This window comes from Parasteatoda tepidariorum, chromosome 9 (assembly GCF_982258835.1).
Source record: "Parasteatoda tepidariorum strain Cologne lab strain chromosome 9, Ptep-v5.0, whole genome shotgun sequence".
In the NCBI taxonomy this organism is placed as follows: domain Eukaryota; kingdom Metazoa; phylum Arthropoda; class Arachnida; order Araneae; family Theridiidae; genus Parasteatoda; species Parasteatoda tepidariorum.
In genome coordinates, this window is record NC_141763.1 from 51,359,149 (window position 1) to 51,385,142 (window position 25,994).

General features: G+C 27.3%; 1 protein-coding gene across 1 annotated transcript in view; it reads right to left on the bottom strand.

Annotated features, from left to right (window-relative positions):
- The window catches only part of LOC107447938 (nose resistant to fluoxetine protein 6), a 55,355-nt gene that overhangs the window by 1,481 nt on the left and 27,880 nt on the right, over positions 1-25,994 (bottom strand). The window contains exons 5-14 of the mRNA XM_087151801.1: positions 22,980-23,077; positions 21,108-21,278; positions 19,746-19,839; positions 19,061-19,153; positions 15,020-15,188; positions 10,352-10,431; positions 7,273-7,395; positions 5,853-5,973; positions 3,537-3,723; positions 188-330 (exon numbers count right to left, since the gene is read on the bottom strand). Of these exons, the coding sequence (XP_087007927.1) occupies positions 188-330; positions 3,537-3,723; positions 5,853-5,973; positions 7,273-7,395; positions 10,352-10,431; positions 15,020-15,188; positions 19,061-19,153; positions 19,746-19,839; positions 21,108-21,278; positions 22,980-23,077 (1,279 nt within the window). The remainder of the gene's footprint in view (positions 1-187; positions 331-3,536; positions 3,724-5,852; positions 5,974-7,272; positions 7,396-10,351; positions 10,432-15,019; positions 15,189-19,060; positions 19,154-19,745; positions 19,840-21,107; positions 21,279-22,979; positions 23,078-25,994) is intronic.

The window sequence follows — 25,994 nt, forward strand, 5'->3', positions numbered from 1 at the left end:
TTGGGGTGAAGCTGATCTACATATGTGGTGCCCACGAAAAAGGGATCAAAAATATCGCCAGTTAAATACCAAGGTTGCATATATTGTCAAATGTTGTGGGGATTAGAAATAAATAAAATAAATAAATAAAATAAACAAAATTTTAGAATATTGTTTAGTTTGAGAATTCTGCATATTCTTTACTTACAATTTCGTAGTGGTGGAAACGTAGCGATTCTCGTCTAAATCCATTCCTAACCCAAAGAACGGGAAAATGTAGAATATATGAAGAATAGGACAATCTACTCAGAGGGATAAATAAGTCCCATGATAAGAAACGGTTGACGAGACCTGAAAAAAGGTAAAAACGTGAGCAATATTTTTTTTTTAATTTAAAGGAATTCAAAAATTTACTAATTTCAAAATTACTTCGGAAAGCATTTTTAAAGAAAGAGCTTTATGTTTACATTCTTATTTTGTATCTTTGTTTTTTTATAATTACTGAACAATAGCATGAAATAATCAAACAAATATAAAAGAGACTTTAATTTCGAATAAATTAAAAGTAGACAAAAAAAATATGTTCTGGGACAATATACAAGGCCGAATATCGCGATATAGCTTAGTACACTGTAAAAATTTCGAATAAAATATACAGTAAAAAGTATGGAACTGTGAGTGCAGCATCCGCAAAATTCATTTTTACCGTAAAATTTTGTACCCTAATTCTTACAATAATATTTCTTTTATCACAGTGTTTCAGGAAATATTACTGTCAAAAATACAGTATATCAGATTTTTTTTGTTCCATGAAATTAGAGTAAAAATGGATTTTACAATAAAAAGTACCAGCACTCGGGGTACCAGTACTTCAAGCAGTAATTTTTTACTCTGTAAAACAAAACGATTGTTGTTAGTCGTCTGATCTGACATAGAGCAGCGAAGGTTAAAATGCAAAAGCTTTAACTTTATTTTAAAAGGGTTGTATATTTTAAGTTAAAAAATACGTTACTTAAAAAAAATAACAAATCGATGCAGCTTTATGTTCAGAGTGCGTTTAGTGTAATAATCAAGGGCAAAAGCACCATACTCTAAAAAATTCAGTATCAAATTGAGGCAAAAAGTACCGGATCTCGGACTGCCAGTACTTTTAACAGTAAAATGTAGCAATTTACGTCACGAAAACTCTGATGCACTGTATTTTACCACGTTTATATAAACTTGCCTTCGTGTATGTCTGTCCGGGTGGAATTTTGTAATCGATTTTAAACTAACTTCCCGACTAGCTACAAACTTCAAATTTGGCACATAGTTCAGAATTGGATGACAATGCATGAAAATGAAGAGAAAAAAGACATACAAAGTCAAATAAAATTTAAATTTAAAAAAACAATTATTTTCAAGATGGTCTTTTGTTGTCGATTCCATTATTTCAAATTAGTATTACATGTCAGGTGAAAAGACTTTTATTGTCGGAGTATTTTTATTGGCTGAAAAATCACGCGGTAGGATCCAGTTTTTCCTCATTCATTTCCAGATCGTTTTGGTTGTCATCAGCATAAAACTAATAAAAGTCGTAAAGGTATTGTTTTTCTATAAAGATTTTTGAATCCCTAATTTAAAATGAAAGTTGTATTATTTTAGTAGTGGTCTTGTAGTAGTCTTGACTAAGAAAAATAATCTAAATAAAAATATATATTTTTTAAAAATCGCGTTTTTTGTAGTGAAGAAAAATAATTAAAAAGTAATAATTTTTAAAAAATATAAAATAAAAATTAAGAAAATTATAATTTAAAATAAAAAAATTAAAAATAAAAAACAATATTTTTAAAAACCACGTTTTTGTAGTGGAGAATAATAATTTAAAAAAAATTGAAAAACGAAAAACGTGGGGCGAATGAAATACATAACAGTACATATACGCATACATATACACATTTTCTTACTCATACACATGCACAGCCACATATACATCCACATACATGCGCATATACACAAACATATTCCACATTCAGATGCAATTACAATTACACATATTCTCAAAAGCACACATACACACACTAATATAACATTACTGTTATGTATTTCATGCACCCCACGTTTTTCGTTTTTCAAATTTTTTTTTAATTATTATTCTCCACTACAAAAACGTGGTTTTTAAAAATATTATTTTTTATTTTTAATTTTTTTTAGTAATATTTACTGCGAAATCACTGAATCATTGTAATTAAGTAAATATTACTGTTTTTTTTAAATATTTAATTATTATTACTGTTATTTATTAAAACTTTAAGGTGAAAATTACTGGATGGTTTTTACGGATACTGCACTCAGAGGGCCCATACTTTTTACCTGAATTTGATTCGGAATTTTTTTACAGTGAACAGTGGGAGATTCTTGTAAATTTCGACAATCACAACTTAACAAAGGCATTTCTCAGGAGGATGGAAAACTTTTAGTACATTTTTTAAAATACTGTAATTCCAGATCAAATTACTGCAGAAAATACCAGTACTCGGGGTGACCGTATTATATACATTAATATCGGTATTACTACATTTTTCTGGAACATGTTACGGAACAAAATATCTGATATACCTGTATTTTGTACTATAATAATTTACCGTAGAATCACTGACTCACTCTAAATTAAATAAATATTCCTGAAAAAATCACTGTACAATATTTTACGGGTGTTGTTGTTGTCGTCGTCGGTCGTTAAGGCAAGAGGTGCTATTGTTCTTGTTTTCCAGTGGCTCCATCTATTGCTGAGAATTCTAGTTCTGCCACACTTATACGTCACCACAGTTTATACGGTGGACCCATTCATACATCAATTCATTTATCCGCAGATCATAATTTTGACCTAAATAAGAGAACGATCAATCTCCAATCCAGTACCCCCAGAGGTTTAATTTGTCATGGGAACACGGAATACATTGTGACACGACAGATTTAAAGTGCCATTTCACCATTTACTACACGGGAAGATATTTCATGGTAAAAATGGTTTTTATGGTAGCTGGAATTTTTCGGATGATGTACCCAAAGAGCCTGTACTGTATATCGAATGTGGATTTAGAATTTTTAGAGTGAAAATGATGCATCACTGAATCGGTTTACTCGAAATATGGAGAAAAATGAAAATAGGGGAGTAAATATTTTTTTTATTATACTAAAAACAAAAATTACATTGTGACCCGACAGATTTAAAGTGCAGCAGTCACCATTTACTACATGGGAAGATATTTTACGGTAAAAATGGTTTTCATGGTAGCAGGAATTTTTCGGATGATGTACCCAAAGTTCCTGTACTGTATACCGTATGTTGATTTAGGATTTTTTAGAGTGAAAATGATACATCACTGAATCGGTTTACTCGAAATATGGAGAAAAATAAAAATAGAGGAGTAAATATTTTTTTTTATTATACTAAAAACAAAAATAACTATTTCGTACTTATTGAATTAAGTGACTTTTGTTTCTGTAACGAAGTTTCCATGTATTGATGTATGATGCAGTGTATTGCACAGCATTACTAGCAATTTGTTACCTACCTCCTCTACCTGTGATGCAGATGTAAACCAACCAAGCGATGCCAAATGCCCAACCTGTTCTGTGTAGCATAGCGTAAGCGACGTCTACAGTTTTGCTTGGAACATTGCCTCGATTCCATTCAAATGCGCCATATAGCACAGCCAAGTTGCAAGAAATTGCAGCACACCATCCAATTACTTGATAGACCTTTTGATCACATCGATTTTAATAAGTAAAAAGAATTTATCAATAAAATTAAAAATATATATATAGTTAATGTGCACATTTCACTTCGGTAATAGAAAATAATTTCAATTCTACTAATAGCATTCAACTTGACATTTTGCTTATAGCATTCAGCATTTAAACAATCAAGATCAGATCTTTTCAATAAGTTAAACTTATTATTTCCATTCATCATCACTTATCAAAGAGTCAAAATAATGAAAATAGAGCACAAATAAAGTAACATTGTCATACATTTTAACAATTAAGACTAGTTCTTATCATAAAGTTAAACTTATCATTTCACTTCATCATCATTATCATCACTTATCATAAAGATAAATTAATGAGAATAGAGAACGCATTAAGTCACATAAACATACATGCAATAGTTGGCACAAATCAAAAATATGACTATTAATATATATATATATATATATATATATATATATATATATATATATATATATATATATATATATATATATATATATATATATATATATATATATATATATATATATATATATATATATATATATATATATATAAGTTCAAAATGAAGAATAAAACAAAGAAAAATTATAGACATATGAAAAAAAAGGGGGGGGGAATAATAAGCAAAAATTAACAAACAACAGATTATATAATATGCATATAAAAAATAAATTAAAAAAAATAAAAAATAAAAAAATGGAATGAAATTTTATTTAAAAAACCGGAAAAATAACCGGGAAAAAAAGATATAATCTTTTCTTCAGCCCACATGATTATATCCGCAAAACAGAGTGCTTTCTGATATTGTATCAATAAAGCCAAAGCAAAATATATTAATACAATAGTGTGAGGAGCACTCAAAAAATTTTTTTATAAAAATAACAACAAATAAAATAGATCACAAAAAGTAAAAATAGCATGTAAAAACAGAAAATAAATAAAAAACATTTAAAAGGGACTATAAAGCGAGTAGCAAAATCAGATCAACTTACAAGGACAGAAAATTTTTCAAGAATGATTTAAAAATGTTTCCGCAGAAAGATTGCCAGATTACAAAATATGAAAACAAAAGCGCAAATTGAGTGTAACAAGAGGGTTTTAAAGTGTCGTTCTTACTGCACTGCTGAAGTGAATTGTTATTCTGAGCTTTGATTTGTTAGTTACCAAGGATGGGCCCGAAATGGATGTGCGCAAGGTAATATTATACTGGATAATTTTAAAAATTGATCATAAATAGTTTTAAAAGATAGATGTTTATTTAAGAAAAAATATAAAAAAGAAAAGAGAAACATAAATTGCCTGTTTTGCAAATAATTTTAGCCGCGGATTTGCACAATATGGATTAGCACATAGAAAAATTATTTAAATTATCAAAGAAAAAAAAATTTCAACAGATAATTTTAACACGGATTTGCCCGAAATGGATTTGCACATGGAAAAATTATACAAATTAACAACCAAAAAAATGTTTATTAAATATATTCACAAACATATACGATTAATTCAGTGATTTTATATAAAATTTTATTATTTTAGTTGGGTTTTCATTGTTTTTTTATCAAATTTTGAAATAGTATGTATGTTTTGAATAGTATATATACATGTAATTTCCAAATTTTGGAGCGCTCTCTTGACCAAACTATTGGTAGCATATATCCTAGATTGCCACTACCTTCTGTATTTTGTGGGTCAGAAATCCGAATATGTTGATTCAAAGTACGTTTTTGTGTCGATTTCGCAACTTAAAATATCGTCTGCACTTATTAAATAGCATATTGAAGCCCTCAAACCCATAAGATTGGGTCCCAGAAAGTGGAAATCCGATCATTAGATCAAAAGTTATTCAGGGTTGTCCTTTTTTTACACACTGCACACTTCATTTAAGTAAATTGTGAAGTAAAACTTATTTTTAGATGATTCCCAAATTTTAAAGGTAACAAACCTTGAAATCAGGAGATTATCACGATAAATATAAATGAAGCACGTTTTAAATTTTAAAATAGGAAATAAGCATATGGTTTAATAATTATATCGTAAAAAATTTACAAACTGATAAGCTGAAATTGCCTTGAGATTTCAAAATTAAAAATTAAAAAAATAAATCAAAAACATACCATTTTCATTTCTTTTTTTCTATAGTTCAAAACAAAATATCCTAAAGCGAGACCAATACAGTAAGCACCCATGTGAGGATATGGTTTAAAGTACATCAAATCACATATAAAATGCGTAAATCTAAAACAAAATTATAATTAATCAGTCATTAAAGATAATTATAATTTAATTAATTCATAAATCTAATATAATAGTTGAAAAGAGCTAAGTTGATCATTATTTGAGAATACATATTATCACATAACAGAAGAATCAACAATATCGTAATTAAACCAAATAAAAAAATTAAACTATTTATGTGACATACAATAAAAAAATTGTTGAGTAAAGATTAGGCACTGTATTTTTATTTGGAGTGAAATGCAGCAATGTGTGGTAAATTCTGTAAATTATGAATAATGTGTAAACCTTAAAAATACAATAGATAAAATAGGTGAATATAACTAAACTGGACTGCAAAATAAATTGTTCCCAAATATTAAAGTAACGTAAAATTAAAACAAAGCAGAGAACACCCGAATCATGTCGAGCAAATGTTGCACTGGGAAAAAAAGTGTGTAGTTCCGGTAAAAAAGTGAATGGATTTACGCAAAATATGCTAAAATTTACCATGCTTTTGCCTGTATGGGAGCCAAACAGCTCGGTAATTTTTACCGAAGATCTTTGATAATGATTTCGGTAAAATTAAGAATAAAATTTAATTTTATAATATGTGATAAAATTTGGTAATTTTATCATGATACTTTGGAGCATTGCATGAAAACCATTTATTCGTTTAAATTAATTTTTCAATTTTGTATTCTTACTAAATGTATGATAATAAAAACTATAATTTTTAAAATCAGAATTTCAGGTAAATTGTTATCATATTAACGGAAAAATTACAAATCGAATGGATTATATACCATAAGTATCGGTTTTATTAACCAGAAATATGGGGTTTCTTTTTCAGGTATGCCATTAACATACAGTACTGTAATTTTACCAGAATTTCTTTTTCGTGCAGCATTATTAATGTTGCGCATATTAAATAATGTACGTAATAAGAATAACAATTAAAATGGAACAATTAGCCAATTAAACCATTAAAAATTACGTAATGAATATTTTTTATAATTGAAAAAATAGTAAAATAATGTAATTTATGGATTGACTGTTTACCATACAGTTGTTTGAAATGCAGCTATGGAGAACAAAAGTCATAGATTATTGAATACATTACATAATATTTTAAAAATACTAATAAAATAACAAATATTATAGTAAAAAATAGCTAAACTAATTATCTCATTTACTTTCTCAAACTAACATAACAATTAAGATAAATCAACAAACACCAAAATTAAACCAAATTACAAATAGCATAATGAATAATACGTATAATAGTAAAACTAATAAATATTTGGTTTATGTACTGACTTTTCATCTGGAGTGAAATACAGCAATGTCGGGTAAAAGTCATTGATGATAGTCAAAGCCGCCATGACACCCATACATGTGACAGTAAGGAAAATCATGACTAAAAATCCAATCATTGGCCATCTAAAAATGCAACAATATCGATAGTATAAATGCTATGGTTAAAGTGATAAATCTGGTTACAATTAATACTAACAGGTCAATATTAATGATAACCGCTTCTTTTGACCAAAGTGAGGAATAACGCAAGTTATTCACCTTCAGCCGGTCATTCTTAATAATAACCAATGAAGTTTGGCCAATGTGATTAAACGGCTTATGATTTGGGACATTTGGTATGCCTCTTTGTATATGTATTACTGCTGAAGTGATAGATCCGGTTATTATTAATAATAACCAATAAAGTTTGGTCAATGTGATTAAACGGCTTATGATTTGGGACATTTGGTATGCCTCTTTGTATATGTATTACTGCTGAAGTGATAGATCCGGTTATTATTAATAATAACCGGTCAAAATCAATAATAAAAGCTTCTTTAAGTCAAAGTGAGAGATAAAAAGGGGAGATTTCCTCATCGTGTTCTGTGGCAGAATAATCGCTAAGTCTTGGTAACTTTCGGGAAGCGGCCCGCGAGAAACTTATAAAAAACATGACAGAAAGGGACCAATTTGAAAGCCAGGGAAAACATCGACGTGGTTTTTTTTTTTTTTTTTTAAAGAAAATTTCAGTATAAAATCATTTTGACTCCTTGGCGATTGTTGTCGTCGTGGCAGATCACGATACGGAAACATCCCAAATAAAAAAGCGAAAGTATGACATAGACAAAACATCATTGTTTATTATTAATAATAACCGGTTCATGTGATAAATTCGCTTAAATTATTCACTTTAACCGGCTTATTGGGTTATTATTAATATTGACCGGTTAGTATTAACAATAACCGACTATTCACATGGATCGTAACATAATATAGCTTATATAGCTTATAGCTTATAATATAGCTTATTACAATAATTACAATAATTTTTATATAATCGTGATGGAATTCAATAAAGCTTATTACAATAATTTTTATATTATCGTGATGGAATTCGAAGTAAATATAATTGCATAATTTAATGAATTTGGCTTTTTCATAGATAAAACATTGGGAATAAGATAGTTTTCTTAATTTTCAAAATATAAAAATATATTTACTTGGAACTAGTTACGTATATTATCCTTGATAAATTATAGGTATAGTTTACAATTAAAGCTATGTAAAGTAACACCCAATTGAAGCAATCATTTTTATACATTTTCAGAAATTCCATCAACTATTACGGATTCTCCGTAGTCACAATTTTTTTTTCAATTGAAGTCAACTAAGGTAGAAATTTTTGAAACAAGCAGATAGTTTTTAAAAAAAAAATTATTGAAAGTTATAAACTTAAGCATTCTGTATGATCTGTTTAAATTACTTGTCCTTAGTGATAGGCACGACTTTTTTAATTCCAAAATATTGAATATAAGAACAATTCCTTTGCCAAAAAAAAAATTCTGAAACTACGGTGAATCCGTTGCAGTATGCATTTTTTATTTAAATTAATTTAAATTATTCATAATTTAATTAAATTATGTAAGCCCGGTCTGAAACACTTAAAACTTGTGTTAATGTAACCTTTATAAAAACAAATTATGCTTCGAAAATTTTTAACCTGTTTTTTAGCGGTTCATAATTTTTTTTTAATTTATAAAATTTAAATTTAATTTTTTCAGTCATTTGTAAGATTAAAACTTATTACAGAAATATTTGGAATATATTGGATGACCCAAAAAATGGCCTGAAATTTTTAAAAAAAATTAAAGAAAGAGAAATAAAGTTAATGAAAGAAAACCTGTTTATTTTCATTAAATTTAAAAAAATCAATGAAAGAAAAACAGTTGGAAAGAAAAAAGTGACGACAGTCAGATGCATACTGTTTTCAATACCGGACAACTCATTCTCACCAAGTTTGACAAATTGTTAAATTTCATTACATTGTTAGAAATTTCTCTGAAAAAATGGTTAAATAACTATTTATTAAATGGTTATTTTACCGTATTTAATCAAAACAGTCAAGTAACCATAAATAAAATGGTAATCACACTGTCAAGTTGGAGAAAAACTGTTTATTAACTGCTTTCACCTAATACGGTTAAACAACCAGAATTTTATCGCACCAACTAGAACCACCAAATGAAGCTACTTAGTTCTTTGCAACTACGGACATATCATAGCCGCGAGGGCTTATGCGTCAATCTCATAACAGGCAGAACTGGAGTTCGAGTCCTAGTATTGACACCACAATATTTCCTCCATTCCCTTCAACACATGAAGAATTTCCAGTGTCCGGCACTCTCCAATGCCCATTACCTTACGAAAAGCCGAGCTCCCATGTCCAGTTAAATAATAATTATTTTTTTACATTTTTGAAAAATGCTAGAAGTAAATGGTTAAAAAACTGTATATCTTTGTATCCGTGGTTTTATAACCGTACTTTTTGTAAATGGTTTCAAAACCATAATGGAAACAAAATGTTCTTTACTTTAAACTTTACGGTTAATCGGATGGACAGATAGCTGCCAGTTATTTTACCATAATTTTAGAAAGGAAATTTTAACAGTGTAATATAGATGGCGCTGATGACTAGGTAAATTATAAATAATGTCTTCTGCTGTTAATCAATAAATTTCATCTGAAATATATACAAGAGCGATGATTAATACTGTCTTCCCACTGGGCAGTACAGATGTTTTAAATAGTGGTCGTTTGAAAAGATTATTTAATACGATTCCTAATCAGCAGCGCTCTCAGTTGAGGGAGCTAATTTCGAAATATGGTGAGAATAAATCTCTAGTTTCCTAAGCAGAATGCAGCTGACCAAGCATTGTTATCTACTTTCCTTTTTTTAATTGATTACTCTAATCGTTAGTTACTTTTTGGAACACTCATGACTATCCATTAATTTTTTTATTGTTTTACATGTTTTCTTATTTTTATATATTCATTAAAAATGCCATGCAGATCCCTAACATTACTTACAAAATTGTCTTACCTAAATAAGGGAATCAGAATAAGCGGAGCAATAAAATACAAATGTAAATCAGCAGCAATGTACCAAGTGTGTAAAAGGCACTAAAAACAAAAACAAAAGGTTATTAAAATTGTAAAGCAAATATATAAAAAAATCAGAGCAAACAAAGGAAAAACGTGACATATAATCTATCGTGACATTCAAGCTATAATTTCTACGATTATTTAAGGAAAAATCTTTCGAGTTTTAATGTCTATTCTGTATCTTTTGTGCAATTTTTTAAATATATATATATATTATTATTATTATTATTATTATTATTATTATTATTATTATTTCTATTATTTTATGTATGATCAAAGAATTATTGAAATAGTATAATTTTGATGCATTATTAATTGAAGCTCTTTAAAAAATTGTAACCACAAAATATTCTTTTACTTTTTATCAGTTCACGAATTTTATTTTTGTATGTGATAAAAATAACATAAAATGTAAATTGGTGTAAAAAATATTACTCGTGATTTAAATAAAATTCATTTAATGTATCATAATAGTCGTCAACTAAGTTAGAGTGGTTTCAATCCTTGAAACTTTATTTTCTCTTCAGGATACCTTGAAGATAAAGTTAATGCTTTGTTAACAAGTGAAGGTTATAATAACAAAGTAAAACATTTTCTTCCTCATATTATTCTTTAAACATCCCAAGTGCTTATTCATCCGCGATTAAAATATGATTATAAAATAAAATAAAAATATTAATTTTAGAAGATTAAATATTTAGATTTCTTCCCCAATGGTATTTCTCTATTTCTTATAACTGTCAGTAATCCAATATCACATCAGAAACCACTGAAAGCATGCTGTTAGCAACCGTTAAAAGAAAATTTATAACTCAGCAGGTTGAGAGATTTAAAAAATTAAGAGAGAGAGAGCTAATTCAGAAATTCTAAGATAATATTCTCAGAAAAGAATTTTCCTCTTTCGTGTCCCTGTTTTTAAACAATACTTTACCCCTAGAGCTGAGCGATATATCAGTACCTCCTTAAATGTATTTTTTATTTGCATTTATTTATTTTTTGAACATCGAGGTAACCGTATTTCAAAATGTATTCTTTATAACATAAATACCTTATTTTACAAAAAATATTATGTGTACAATTACTTTCTATAACAATAATTGTCGAAGAACACTATTTAAAAAGAATTATAAACAAAAATATCACTGTAAAATAGTTAAAATTGAGCAGCAAAACTGTATCAAACTAGCAACAAAGCAAACAATTTGAATTCCCCATGTATTGAAAATTGAAACTCCATATAATAATTTTTGAGTAAAATACATAGTCTCAAAAGTGATGAGGAGGAAGAAATCTGTGAGAGAGATGACCTAGTGGACCTAGTAGGAGGATTTAACCACCATATTTGTATACTCCAATACAGGGGTAATTAGAAAGCTTTATATAGTGACCTGCGCAATGACAAGTTATGACATACTAATTTCTAATTAAAATTATAGAAAAGATAGCAATTCGGAGAAAATGGTCCCAAGATCGGTAATTTTAATTTCATTTTTTGCTTCTTCCGCTATAAATATAAAAACTTTCAGGGGAGAATGAAGTATATGTCATGATGCGTATTTGCTGGGTGATCACTATATAAAGCTTCCGAACTCTTCCTGGGCTGACAGGCTAGAGTATTTTGCTACGATCCCAGAAGTCATTGGTTATGAACTCGCAGGTAGGCAACGAATATCTCACACATTTCACCCATCCACATCGCTTTTGAGACTATGTGTTTTGCTTAAAAATGATCATATGCTGTTTCAAATTTGAATACACGAGGTTTTATATTGGATTATTACTTGTTTTGGTGCTATTTTGATACATTTTTGTTCAATTTTACGAAACTTTTTTGACAGTGATATTTTCGTTTATAATTCTTTTTAAATAATGTTTTTCTCCAATTATAGAAAATTATTGTAAATGTAATATTTATTGTAAAACATGATTACTATGTTATATACTAAGAATAAATTTTAAAATCGAATGGTTTTTTTTTAATTCGGAGATATTATGCCACATTTATTGACACAAATTATGTCGGAGATATCATGACACAATTTTGTTCAATCCCTCAAAAACCATTTTTTACAATGATACGATAAAATACTATGGAATAACTGGTGATAAATTTTATTTGTGTAATGAAAATATGTATCGATGTAAAAAGAATCTAAATAAGTAATTTGGAAACAATGTGTTACAATGTATTCACATATATTAGAACTAGTCATTACTTTTGGAGGAATAAATTGTATGTAATCAAAAATTTCAATTTCTAATCAAATATTTAATTAATTAAGCTAGTGTTTAGTTAAATAACCAAATATTTCATCAAATAATAAAAAAAATTCATATGAATCAACTACGTTATTCATTTATGCTAGTTTTTAGTATAAATTCCTGTATTTAATGTAGTTGGAGAGTTTGACATGTAACTTAAGAATTGGCCAACTAAACGAGTTGCTGCATTTTGTAACTGAAACTGTGCTTACTTACTTCGCATCAAATAATCTTAACCATATCAAGCTTCCCTTTTTTTTAACCAGAAACAAACAGGCTAAACTGCACCAAAGTTGCTTCAATAATTGATAAATTCATTTGATTCTTGAAACATAACTACATAACTTTTTTTTAATTATAAAAATAAATGCACGGAACTAAAATAAAAAAAAGTACGGTATGTTGCCGTGTAAAATTTTTTCCCCCTAAAATAACTTACAAAAAAATTAACGTTTTATCAAAAAATAACTCTTTATTTGGCTGTTACTAGCATAAATAACTGATTGATAAAAGTTCTTAATATAGTTTTAATTTTAATTTTTAAAAACTTAATTATTTTACAACATACAGATGATTATTTAAGGCAATTAATGCGTATAATTGATACTTTGAATCGTTAAAATTAATTTTTTAAATCAAGAAAGGAAAAAGTAGCTAACCTATAATTTTAACTCTCCACCGGTATATAACACACCTTAGTTAGTCGATGACGTAATGTTAAAAAACTCAAAGAAAATTTTTGTTTTATTTATTTTTTGGTAAATATTGGCTCTCAGCCAATCACAGATTGTTATCCGTAAGCCATAACTCGCAAACTGCGTTAGATATAGCGGCTCTGCTGTTGATTCTAATGTCGAGTAAAGTCTGGCGGATTGAAACAAAGTTATGCATGATATGGTTAGATAACTTCTAACCAGATTAATTTAAATAGGCAGTTCTGGTTATCTCCCTGAATTCTTTGTTAGTTGACATGATTCTCTAGAAACAGGCTTTCAAGTTTTTATTTGTGTTCCATACAGAAATTTATAACATGCATAGTTTTTAGTGCACTTTTTATTAATTATATCCGTTTCGATACGTTTTTTGAAATTGATTAATTTTTCCACATGTTTATTGCTTTGAAAAATAATTTATAAAATACTACAAAACCCTGAACTTTATATTGTGATGAATATTCAATTAAATGTTTTATGAAATAAAACAAATCGTGTTCTAAAATTGTTTTTCCTTTAATAATTTAAAAACTGTTTTTCAAATAACTATTTTTGCATGTATCAATATACAACTTTGTTCATATACAGGGTGTCTATAAAAGAACTCCGGGGTTTTGAGGCAAAATATTTTAATGAAATAAAAAACATACATACATGTTTTATACATGACTGAAAAGCTTACATTTTCAAGTTTTTTTTAACACTTAGTAAAGTTCTATATGAGCCCCGTTAGTGGCACTGCAGACGTCTAAACGGTATTCTACCTCTTCCCATGTACTGGTGAGCATGTCTGGTGTGACGGTTGCCATACAATTGACTATTCGTTCCCTGAGATGTTGAACATCACGAATTTTCTCTGCACTTTGTACGGTAACTAAAGATTTCGTTTCTATGAACCAAATAACACATTCAGCCTTTTGTTGCGGAGTCCCCATCATTTCAAATTTCGCGACGTCATTTCAAGGTCAACGTCCTGCAGCGTCGCCAACAGTTGATACAAACATTCCCAATTGGTATGAGTAAAACTTTTTGAGCTACTCTTTTCAGAGAAATCGACTAAATTTTGCTATCTTTTATAGTTAGTGAGATATGAATTTTTAAAACCCCGGAGTTCTTTTATAGACACCCTGTATTATACGTGATCTATTAAAGCATTTTGAAAATACATTCAATGGAGCATTTTTTTAAAAAAATTTCTTAAGCTTTGTGTTAGTTTTTATATGTTACAATCCAACTAAAAATAAATTCATCCTTGCTGTTGTCGTTGGCTATTAAGGCAGGGGGGAAGCAATTGTTCTTGTTTCCAGTGGCGCCATCTATGGCCAAGAATTTGATTTCTGCCACACCCGTTTATTGGGCGGACACAGTCATACATACATTTATTCGTTCACAGGTAGCAATTCTGACCTGAACCAAGGAAAGATAAATCTAAAATTCAGTACCCCCAGAGGTATTGATTTGTTATGGGAACATAGAGGACTTTGTGATCGGCCAGATTTACCGTGAACCAGTCACTATTTACTGCATGCGGAGTCTACGGCTTGCTGTATTCGAACTCCCGTTCTCACGAGTGTGAGTCCAGCGCCCTGTCAGCCAGACTATCCCGCCCAAAATAAGTTCGTTAAACTTACCATATCCTCAAAATGTGTCCAAGTATTTATTGGTATAATAAGAGCTTGCCACCAATATTTTTCACAATTCCCAACTTGCTTTCCAATAACATCTTCCCAAAGTGGTCCCGAGCCTAACAGAGGCAACAGAAACATGACTAGTAAAGCTCCAGCCACCGGTGGAGTTAATCTTAAAATATATATAAAAACAAAGTCACATATTTTGTAATTTTTTATAAAAAAATATATATGTATGAAAGTGCATGTAGTGCTAAATTCTTTAAAAACATTCATATATAACAATTGGTAATGTAAAAAGTCTATAAAATCTCTAGATTATTTTTTTAAAACTACAAATTGTACATTAAAATGTTAAGCATTTTAGACTTCTGTGTATTGATTCAAAAGTGTCGCATTAGCTCCATGTGTTGAAAATGGGATATCGGAGTCCCTTACCTATATATATATATATATATATATATATATATATATATATATATATATATATATATATATATATATATATATATATATATATATATATATATATATATATATATATATATATATATATATATATATATATATATATATATATATATATATATATATATATATATATATATATAATACAGGCGAAAATATGTTTTTGGAATTTTTTAGTTGTAAAAAACAATCTAATAGCTGGTAAAAAAAATCTGTTAGATTTTCGTATTACATTTGTACTGAAATATAAAACCCAAAAAGAGTAGTTTGAATTTTTTTCCTTATTCCATTAAAAAAATTTATTAATAACTTATTTTGCAAATTAAAGAAATTTTAATGATGATTAACTGCTTCTCTTACAACTAAATAACTGCAAAGAGTTACAAATTTTCAAAATTATTGTTTGAAAGAGAGTCATGTTTGGAAGATTTTACCTTTATCGCGGAAAAAGATCCCAGTGTTTCATCCTGTATTTCAAAAACATTGATTATTAAAGTGCTAAATATAGTATTTTTCACTTATTTTGACCTAAATTAATACAAAATAAGGAAAATGTTTAATAAAAATTCTGCTCCAAAGGTTTTAGATTTTGTAAAATTATAGTTAATAAATTTTAACGCAAGATAAAAAAAAAATTATAGTTCTTTTTTACTTTCAATCACTTATTTAAATCAAAGATGATTCTTAAAGTTGCATAAAAATCTCCGTCCTATAAATTTTTTTCATTTTGTCAGAAAGCTATCAGGTGGAACTTTTTCATTTGGGCAAATTTTTTTCCTGTATATAAATAACATTTTAAAAGTATTCTTTGCTTTGTTTTTTTCAAAATAAATACCAGCTTTTGCATTAAAACTTGCATAGTTATAAAACAAAACAAAAATATAGTAATTAGCATCAAATGAACAAAATTGAACTATGTTTTTTCCATCACTCTGTTTTTCAACTAGATTTAAAATTATAAACTTACTTTTTTTAACCTATTTTGTGATATTTTTTGACTACTTTCGAAGGTTTAGATATTTTAAAAAAAATTTTAAGATTTTAAATACTCCTTCAAACTTTAAATTCTTACTCATATTTAAATTAATTAAAAAAGATATAAAAATTATAAGATATGTATATTTCTTTCTCTAATCAATTAGTTCTAAAAATGGAAAAACATAGCAAAATTTTAATATTCCAATATTTTGATTAATAATAAATAATAAGCACCAGAAAATTATTTGCATTTTAGAACACTTTCTGCAGCAAAAATATTATTTCAATGGAAAAAATTCTCTCTTAAGTTTCTATACTATAACCAAGTTTAACTTATTTTACTTCATCTTACCTATATAACTAATATCTATTTTGTTATAACTCATTTTTATAACACATTATCTATGCAATAACTTAAATCGATTTTAATAACAGCTTAATTTAATTGTAAACAGTTTAATTATAAACAGTTTATAGACCTGAAAAATAGTTTTATTTTATTATTATAACTATACAAAATTTTATTCTATTATTTTTATCTCCATAACGATTAAGAAAAGCATAGTTCAAACTCGAAGAATATGGTGAAAAATACCGTGTTTCTAACTCTAAAAGAACATCACAAAACTGGACCAAAACGCTTTGGTCATGAGATAAAATGAGCAATAAGATATGGTTTTATAAAATGTGATAAAATTTGGTAATTTTATCTTAATACCTCAGAGCATGGCATAAAAACCATTTATTCGGTTAATTTAATTTTTCAGATTTGTATCTTTTACTAAATGAGTAGTAATAAAAACTGTAATTTTAAAAACCAGAATTCCTGGTAAGCTGTTGCCATATGAACGGGGAAATTAGCAAATGAACAGAATATTTATCTCCGTGTAGAAATAAATATCACTTTACTCACAGTTCGGAAAAATAACGATATCTTTGTGGTTTTAGACAAAGAAATATTTTTGTGAAGCTATTACAAAGATTGGATTATGTTCGGTTGTAACCTTCATCTATTTCTACCAACATTATGAAATGGAATCTATCTGGGAAATACGGTACTTTTTACCTTCATTGGCCCCTTCAACGCTATAAAAAATAGCGTCCTTTAGGTCAAACATTATCCCCCTGTAACCTAATATTGGAGTTAATTTATGGTTGTATGATTTTCTAGGGATTGACTATGATGGATTTTGACCTAGAATAAAAATTGTAACACTACGTGTATGGAACTTTCGAAATGAAGTCAGTAATCCATTAAATTAAATACCAACTATTCAGTCAATGATGAATGTATATGAATGCTAAATTTAAAACAGTTGGGTTTCAAATAAAGTGACTCGTATAAAATAATTTAATATTTTAAATTGCAAACTACTTTTTAAATAAAATATTGATTTTTTGTAGGTTAAATGAATGTATATTAATGCTAAATTTGAAACATTTGTGTTTTAAATAAAGTGACTCGTATAAAATAATTTAATATTTAAAATTGCAAGCTACAAAACATTGGATTTTTGTGGATTAAATGAATGTCTATGAACGCTGAATTTAAAACAGTTGGATTTCAAATAAAGTGACTCGTATAAAATAAAAAATTTAAAATTTTAAATTGCAAACTACTTTTTAAATAAAATATTGGATTTTTGTAGGTTAAATGAATGTATATGAACTCTAAATTTGAAACAGTGTTGTTTTAAATAAAGTAACTCGCATAAAATAATTTAATATTTTAAATTGCAAACTACATTTTTAAAAAAAATATTGGATTTGTGTGGATTAAATGAATGTATATGAACGCTGAATGTAAGACAGTTGGATTTAAAATAAAGTAACTCGTATAAAATAATTTCATATTTTAAATTGCAAACTACTTTTTAAATAAAATATTGGATTTTTGTAGATTGAATGTTTCAATTTTATATGTCATTTATTTTCTAAATTCTAAGTTTTCTTTTTAATTTAATCCATATAATATAATTATAATAATTATTTATTATTTTATTTATAATCATTGTTACAGCAAAGATGTAGTGGCTTTTTGTGTAAAAAATAATATAAATCCAATTACAAAAACTGTGATTGGAATTCAATGTAAGCAAAATTGGGTTTTAGGAAATCAATTGAAAATTGCATTTGTTGGCTAAACATACATGAATAAATAAATTAATATTATCTGTTGCACTGTGGAGTTACCGCAAAATCTCATCACACCTGTTTCTTATTTCCTTTTTTATTTTCTTGTTCAAACTTGTTTCTCTTTCCCTATTGTTTTGCGTGTGTTTTACTCTTCACTTTCTCTACCGTCATTTTGTGTTTAGACACAGAGGAAGATTTTTGTTTATAGCACCGAAACTATAGTATGCTCATTCATGTTCTTTCATTAGTGCTTTATTCACGCTGTTTTTTGCTTTAGTCTAAAGTATACATTTAAAACACAGCACTACATTTAAATTAATCACATTTCCAATATAAATGGAATGTGTGTATGCATGTATATATGATGTATTTTAAATGTAATTTTTGTGATATGATTGATAGCAAATTATACAATTTTACCCAATATTCAGCTTTTTATAATCAAATGCTTAACACACTTACCTCCAAATTCTATGAAGATAATACCTCATAAAATTTAACCGACCATTTTTACTCTCCAATGTCTTTAGATTTGAATGGGACACCAAAAATGCTCTGAAATTCATAAGATTCAAATTAATTGGTGGGTTATTTCAACGTTTTTTTACAGAAACTTTTAAACATCAAACACATTTTTTATTGTGTGCAGTTTCTGAGTAATATATTAGTTCTGTAATATTCCCTTACTTGACTTTTGTAACTTTTATCCTTATTTCAAATAAAAAATACAGATCTTGATTTTTCAACATTATATGTAGCAAATTAAACATATTTTCTTTAACTCAATCGCATATTTTGTCTTTGAATTTTTTTTGAAAAGTGTTGAAAATATATTAAATAATGTTTAAAAAATATCCTTAAAAGTAAAAGAATAAACACAAAACGGATAGTCATTTCGATGCTAAGAGGTGCTAGTTTTTAGTATCGAAACTGCTGTCTGCATTTCTAATTAGTTAAATTGTATATATTACATTAATTTCATGATATTTTCTGATATATTATTCAATACTATCTTAAATTCAAAATATAATTCATTCTAATTGAAATCTTACAGCTTTATCAACGAAGTGCTATTTGATGTATTTATTAAACAATTGCTTAATTACAATAATTTAAATTATAATAATGTTATAAACACTGTACTTACCCAAGGACAAAAAATGTATCCACAATAACCCATGCATTGATTATTGTACCAAAAGTTACTTCATTTAGAGCATCCTGTGCATTTTTCATACGGGCTTAAAAATAGTTAATAAATTATCAGTCAAAAATATCTCGAAAAAATTTAAATATTTTGATTTTTCAAAATTTATTACCGTATTAAGTATATAAAAGTATTTTAGATCTAATTGTTTTCACATGAGAACTGGTTGGTTCATTGCAAGAAAGTTAGAAAGAAAGAAAAAAAGTGGTTTAACTGTATATACTTTAAACGCTTCAAAACAATAAGTTTTAACAGTTTCACGAACAATTAGGTATAAGGGATTTTCCGTAAACGCAACTTGTATTATATAATTTCAGAATTCTTGTTAAAGAGCACTTAAATAACTACCCTAATTAGGGGTTACACGTCAATAATTAAGAGAGAAATAGAAACTTATATCAAAGTTTATGGAATCATTAATGTGGAAGGCGTTAGGAGAAACATTAAAATTATTATTTTAACCTTCTGATGAAAATAGGAAGAGTCTGTCAGTTTTCTTCAGCCCAAACGGTTTTTCTTATTTTCATATATATATATATATATATATATATATATATATATATATATATATATATATATATCATAATAAATAAAAGCACGAAGAAAATTAAGAAAAACAATAAGTTTTATTTATTGCGCATAAGCAGCAGGAAAAATGGAACTCATGAAATAAGTTCAAAATGTAGAGAAAACAAGGAAAAAATTACAGAACAATGAAAAAATAAAAATAACGAAAAACCGGAAAAAAATTGACAAAAAATTTTAAAAAAACAGGAAAATGAAAGATATAATCTTTTCATCAGCTCACACGATTATATATGTAAAAAAGAGTGCCTCCTAATATTGCATCAATATAACCAAAGCAAAATATAACAATACAATAGTATGAGAAGCACTCAAAAAATTACAACAAATAACTGCTGTAGTTTCACATAGATCTTATTTTCCTAGTTAAAGAGCAGATTATCTACATTGTTTAATTACCACGATAATTTGAGAAATGAAACAATTTTTTGGCACTTTAACGAATCACTGCGCATTAATATGCGCATTAGCTTGACAATCTTCGGAATAACCAATTTCTACATTGTAGCAGTAACATAGGCAATTTTTCCGATGTGATTAACTGTAAAATTTGGATAAAACCATTGAAACTACATTCATAGTAATATCTGCTATAAAACGCATTTAATATTTTACTGTTGAGTATTTTACATTATGTTAGCATTTTGAAATATCATTTATGTGTAATATTTATGCAGTTATATTTAGAAAAAGTTACTTGGAATTTTGTATACTTACAAAAAGCTTGCTTGTGGCTGAATCCATAGGTATGTACCAATACCACCCATACCATCGATAAAACTCTCATTCCATTCAAAACTCCAAAATTTTCTTTTGAGTGGCTAATTTTGAACAATTTCTCCAAATTTTTGTTGGCAGAAAAGCTTTTTAAACTATCACCAATCTTGCCTACAGTTAGAAACGAACCCAAAAGTTAATTTTATGTTCGAATTTCTTACATAATTTTATAAATTGATTTTAATTTTATTATGTATTGTTTAAACCTTTTTATTTTGTAAATAATTGAAAATATTATTAATAATAATTTACAAGTTGATTACTGTATACATTTAAAATTTTAATAATAATAGAACACACAATGAAATTGATTTGATGATAATACTTAGTGTACTTATTATTTTAAAAGTAAACTATTAATTTTGACATTTTTGAGTTCAGATTTTAGTTATTTAAAAATGTTAACAAGTTTTAAAATTGTAAAATTTTGTTAACAACTGATTTCCATGCAACAATATAACCATATTCTTTATATCTGTATCTCTATATCATACTTAAATCTGTAACTATATATCTTACTTTTATAATAACTTCTATATCTTTAAATCTCTCGAAGAATATGGAGTAATTTATATATACTCTTCGAAAATTATCTTTGAAATAATCGAAGAATATAACATTTTTAATAGAAATAAAATGTTTAAATAATTAAATTAAATGAATAATAAATGGAAATATAGTAAATAAATTAAATTTGGCAAATGATAAGTTTTATAAGCTTTTAGAGACTTTAAAGTCTCACAATTGCCAATAAAAAGTTTTAAAGTTTAAACTGATTCATTCCATATTTAAGGGACAGAAGAATAAAAACGTTTTGTGTTAATTTTAAATTTTCATCATTTTCAACCTAAACTAAAAACACATAGCAAAAACAGTTTTGAATGTTTTTCAGATTTATGGGCTTAAAGCGTAGAAAATTAATTGCTTCATTTTAATATGGCTTAATAAATATTTTGATATTAAATATGCAGATGGCACCCCAATAGTTTTACATCATAATCATTTGAGTCAATTTTGAAATGTTTTTAGATATTTAAAAGAAATATATAGAAATATAAATGAAAACAAATCAAGACTCGATGACAAGACAAACAAGACCCGAAAATTTAAAAGTTTTGGTACAGTAGTTAATAAATGGAACCTTTTGCGACTTTTTAAAACTATTTCAATATTTTATAAGTTTAAAAGAAACATTTTTGAATTTTGAATAAAAATATTGAGATACAATAATTTATCATTATGTGATAAACATAAAATAAATGATGAACAGATTGTAACAAAATACATGTGGTATTAGTATATAGTACTGCTTGCAAATTTGACATTTTTAAAAATATTTTTCGAAACAATGTGCTGTGTGTTTTTTTTAGTGACGCAATTCAACCTTATGCGTCCACCTTTAAAAATAATATATCAAACTGATAGGCATCATCGAGTTTATTTCCATATTCTAGAATTATGCATTTAGTAGTTCGTAATTTGTTTTTATTTTTTAAGTATATATTGCGGCAGTGACTCAGTTCAGGAATAATTGGAAAAAAACTCAAATTTAATAACATTAAATTTAATAATTATATCGATAAAACAAAAACATGTGGTGTTAATTGTTTTTTTATTCCAGCCTTCGATTCTGTTTTAAGCCTGCCACTAAAGTTACACATTTGCATATTTTTTTCTGGTTGACATTAGCATCCTCTGTTTGTAATGTAAAAAATTGTTATTAAACAAAAGTAAAAATGTAATAGGAGGTTCATTTATTTATTTAAGAGTTCAATCTGAGTTACTATAGTAAAAAATGCGCAAATAACTTACTTGAAGATAAATCTTCCAGTATTTTGCATTCATGCACTTTTCTTGTATCCAAATACGTACCAATTATTACCAGAATTACAAGTAGCGAGATAATGCAGCTAAAAAAAATAATAACGAAATTATAACAAATTATTAAAAGTTACCATTTTGTTTGAACTCCAAGGACAAAAACTAAAATATTTATAACTTGCTTTAAAAATCAAAGATGTATCGTTAATGTATATGAAACACAAGATATAAACTTGAAAATTCTATCATTTATCTATGTAAGATTGTTTATGTCATCTTAATAAATACATAATATGTTTATGAAATAGCTGGTCAAATTGTTTCAGGATTCTTTTTTTCTGATATCCTAAAATGTATCACATTAAACAATATGAATAATATTAAATAAGGATCCAAAATACTTTAACATAGTTCTTTAATATAAGATGCAAATACTTCACATAAAGTACTGATTCCTCACTGTACGAAGGCAAGGCAAGAAGACTCTGAAGTTAAAGTTGATAAGGGAATAGATCATTAGACATTGCCAACCTTCATCTATCAAAAGGTACCTCAAGATTGAATCGTAGTTAAAGTTAATAAGCTTGTGGGTCATTAGACATTGCCAACCTTCATCTATCAAAAGGTACCTCAAGATTGAATCGTAGTTAAAGTTAATAAGCTTGTGGGTCATTAGACATTGCCAACCTTCATCTATCAAAAGGTACCTCAAGATTGAATCGTAGTTAAAATGAATAAGCTTGTGGGGAATAGATCATTAGACATTGCCAACCTTCATCTATCAAAAGGTACCTCAAGATTGAATCGTAGATAAAATTAATAAGCTTGTGGGGAATAGATCATTAGACATTGCCAACCTTCATCTATCAAAAGGTACCTCAAGATTGAATCAAGCTAGCATGTCTTATATACCAGTGAATTGATGTTTAATAATCGTAGTGGTAGTTGCGTCACAAGCTGTCTTTGCGAAGGACTGGAGTTCGATCCTCAGTGGCGGACTTGAAGTACATTCAGTTTCAAAGCGATGGGTGCCAGCTCGTCCAGGAAATAAGGTTGGCTTGTGTGTATTGTAGACCACATTACCACAATCATGATTTCGGACTCCAAATTGTAGTGCCTTAACTTTCAGCCTTATTTAATTCCGTTAGTACGAAACGGGCTGTTTTGGGAACGCTTAGCTTTCACTGTAAGTAAGTTTAAGTCGAGTTGAAGCTCAATAACGTGAAAATTTACTTCAATCTAAATATGGTGCTAAAGCAAACTATTTTTTTGAGCAAATTTGGAGGAATAAATATCGAGCATGATTAAACAAAACAATGGTTTAACTTGCACGAAAACATGGTTCAATTTAATATTTTATAATACATTATATATACATGGTTCAATTTAAGGTTGCAGCCAATTTACACTATATTCCGATTTCGGTATTATGGTTCAACGCTAAGCCAGTTTTCTTACGAGTATTAAGGCATAATCCAAAATTTTACTGACACATGAAAAAGATTATCATATTGTTTTTTTTAAAAAAAAGCTACGAATATCTTTCCATTTAATACAACTACATACTAAACACCTTATTTTGAAATTAAAACGCATGATATGAGATGTAACTTATCCCGAAATTACGGTCTTGGTAGCCTATATTAAGGTTCAAATGTTAAACTGATTTTTATGTGAGTGTCAATTAATAATCTAAAATTATTTTTGCTTTTAAAAAATACAAAGTGTATCATATTTATATTGAAAACAAGAAATATATTTCTACTTTAGGTAAGTGTAGTATATCTATTCAACGTTGAACCATACTATTAAATAAATTTAAGATTAGTAATATATGTATACATATATATTCAACATTGAAGCATACTAATGCGTAGATTTAAGATAAGTAATGTTTATGTTCAAAGTTGAGCGACTCTATTAGGCAAGCTTAATGTCAGTAATGCATATTTTTAACGTTTTGAACCATAATTTTGTGAAAATTTATCCCAATCATAAACATTTTTTAATTTCATATATGTTTCGTTCAAGTTTAACTTCAGCATCATAGACTAGAGTTTAATATAAATTAACTTGTCCAATAATATTGTTAAACGTGCCGTAGTATTAAGGTTGCAACAAACTAGCACAATATTATGGAGATCTTGCTGCAATCTATCACGTTATTTTGAAAATAAAATCACTTCCTTATAAAATCAATTGCTTTTAAGTCTAAATCATTCAGCGTTGTGAAAATTATTCGAGAAAAATTATCTCAGCAGGTTCATTCTTAGATAAAGAGTCCTTCCTTTAAGGAAATCTGACTTTTAAAGTGTGTTAAGTTGTAATCTCTATTGATATTTCTATTAACTGGAAGTGTGATGAGTAAAGAAAAAAATGTTCTCAATTGGTTTTTAATTCTAATGGTTGAAATAACTTACAATCGAAATAACAAAAGAAACTTCAGGCGACTTAAAATAACTGACAGGATAAACTATAATGTTATAAAACTGTTGCAACTTATTAGAAATTAATGAATGTGACTTCGAAAAAAGTTTTGATATTAAATAAAAATAAAAATCAGGATAGACTATAATGTTATAAAACTGTTGCAACTTATTAGAAATTAATGAATGTGACTTCGAAAGAAGTTTTGATATTAAAGAAAAATAAAAATCAGGATAAACTATAATATTATTAAACTGTTGCAACTTATTAGAAATTAATGAATGTGACTTCGAAAAAAGTTTTGATATTAAAGAAAAATAAAAATCAGGATAAGCTATAATGTTATAAAACTGTTGCAACTTATTAGAAATTAATGAATGTGACTTCGAAAAAAGTTTTGATATTAAAGAAAAAGAAAAATCGACCATGGTATCTTTCAAAAAAAATTTCAAATAATATTTTAAATTTTACACAGCTCAAGAAATATTTCCAGCTTAAAAACTTTTTTGATATGGAAAGCATGCTTTATGATAATTTAAAACCGAAATTCAAATTCAAAACTACGCATTAGGATGAAAA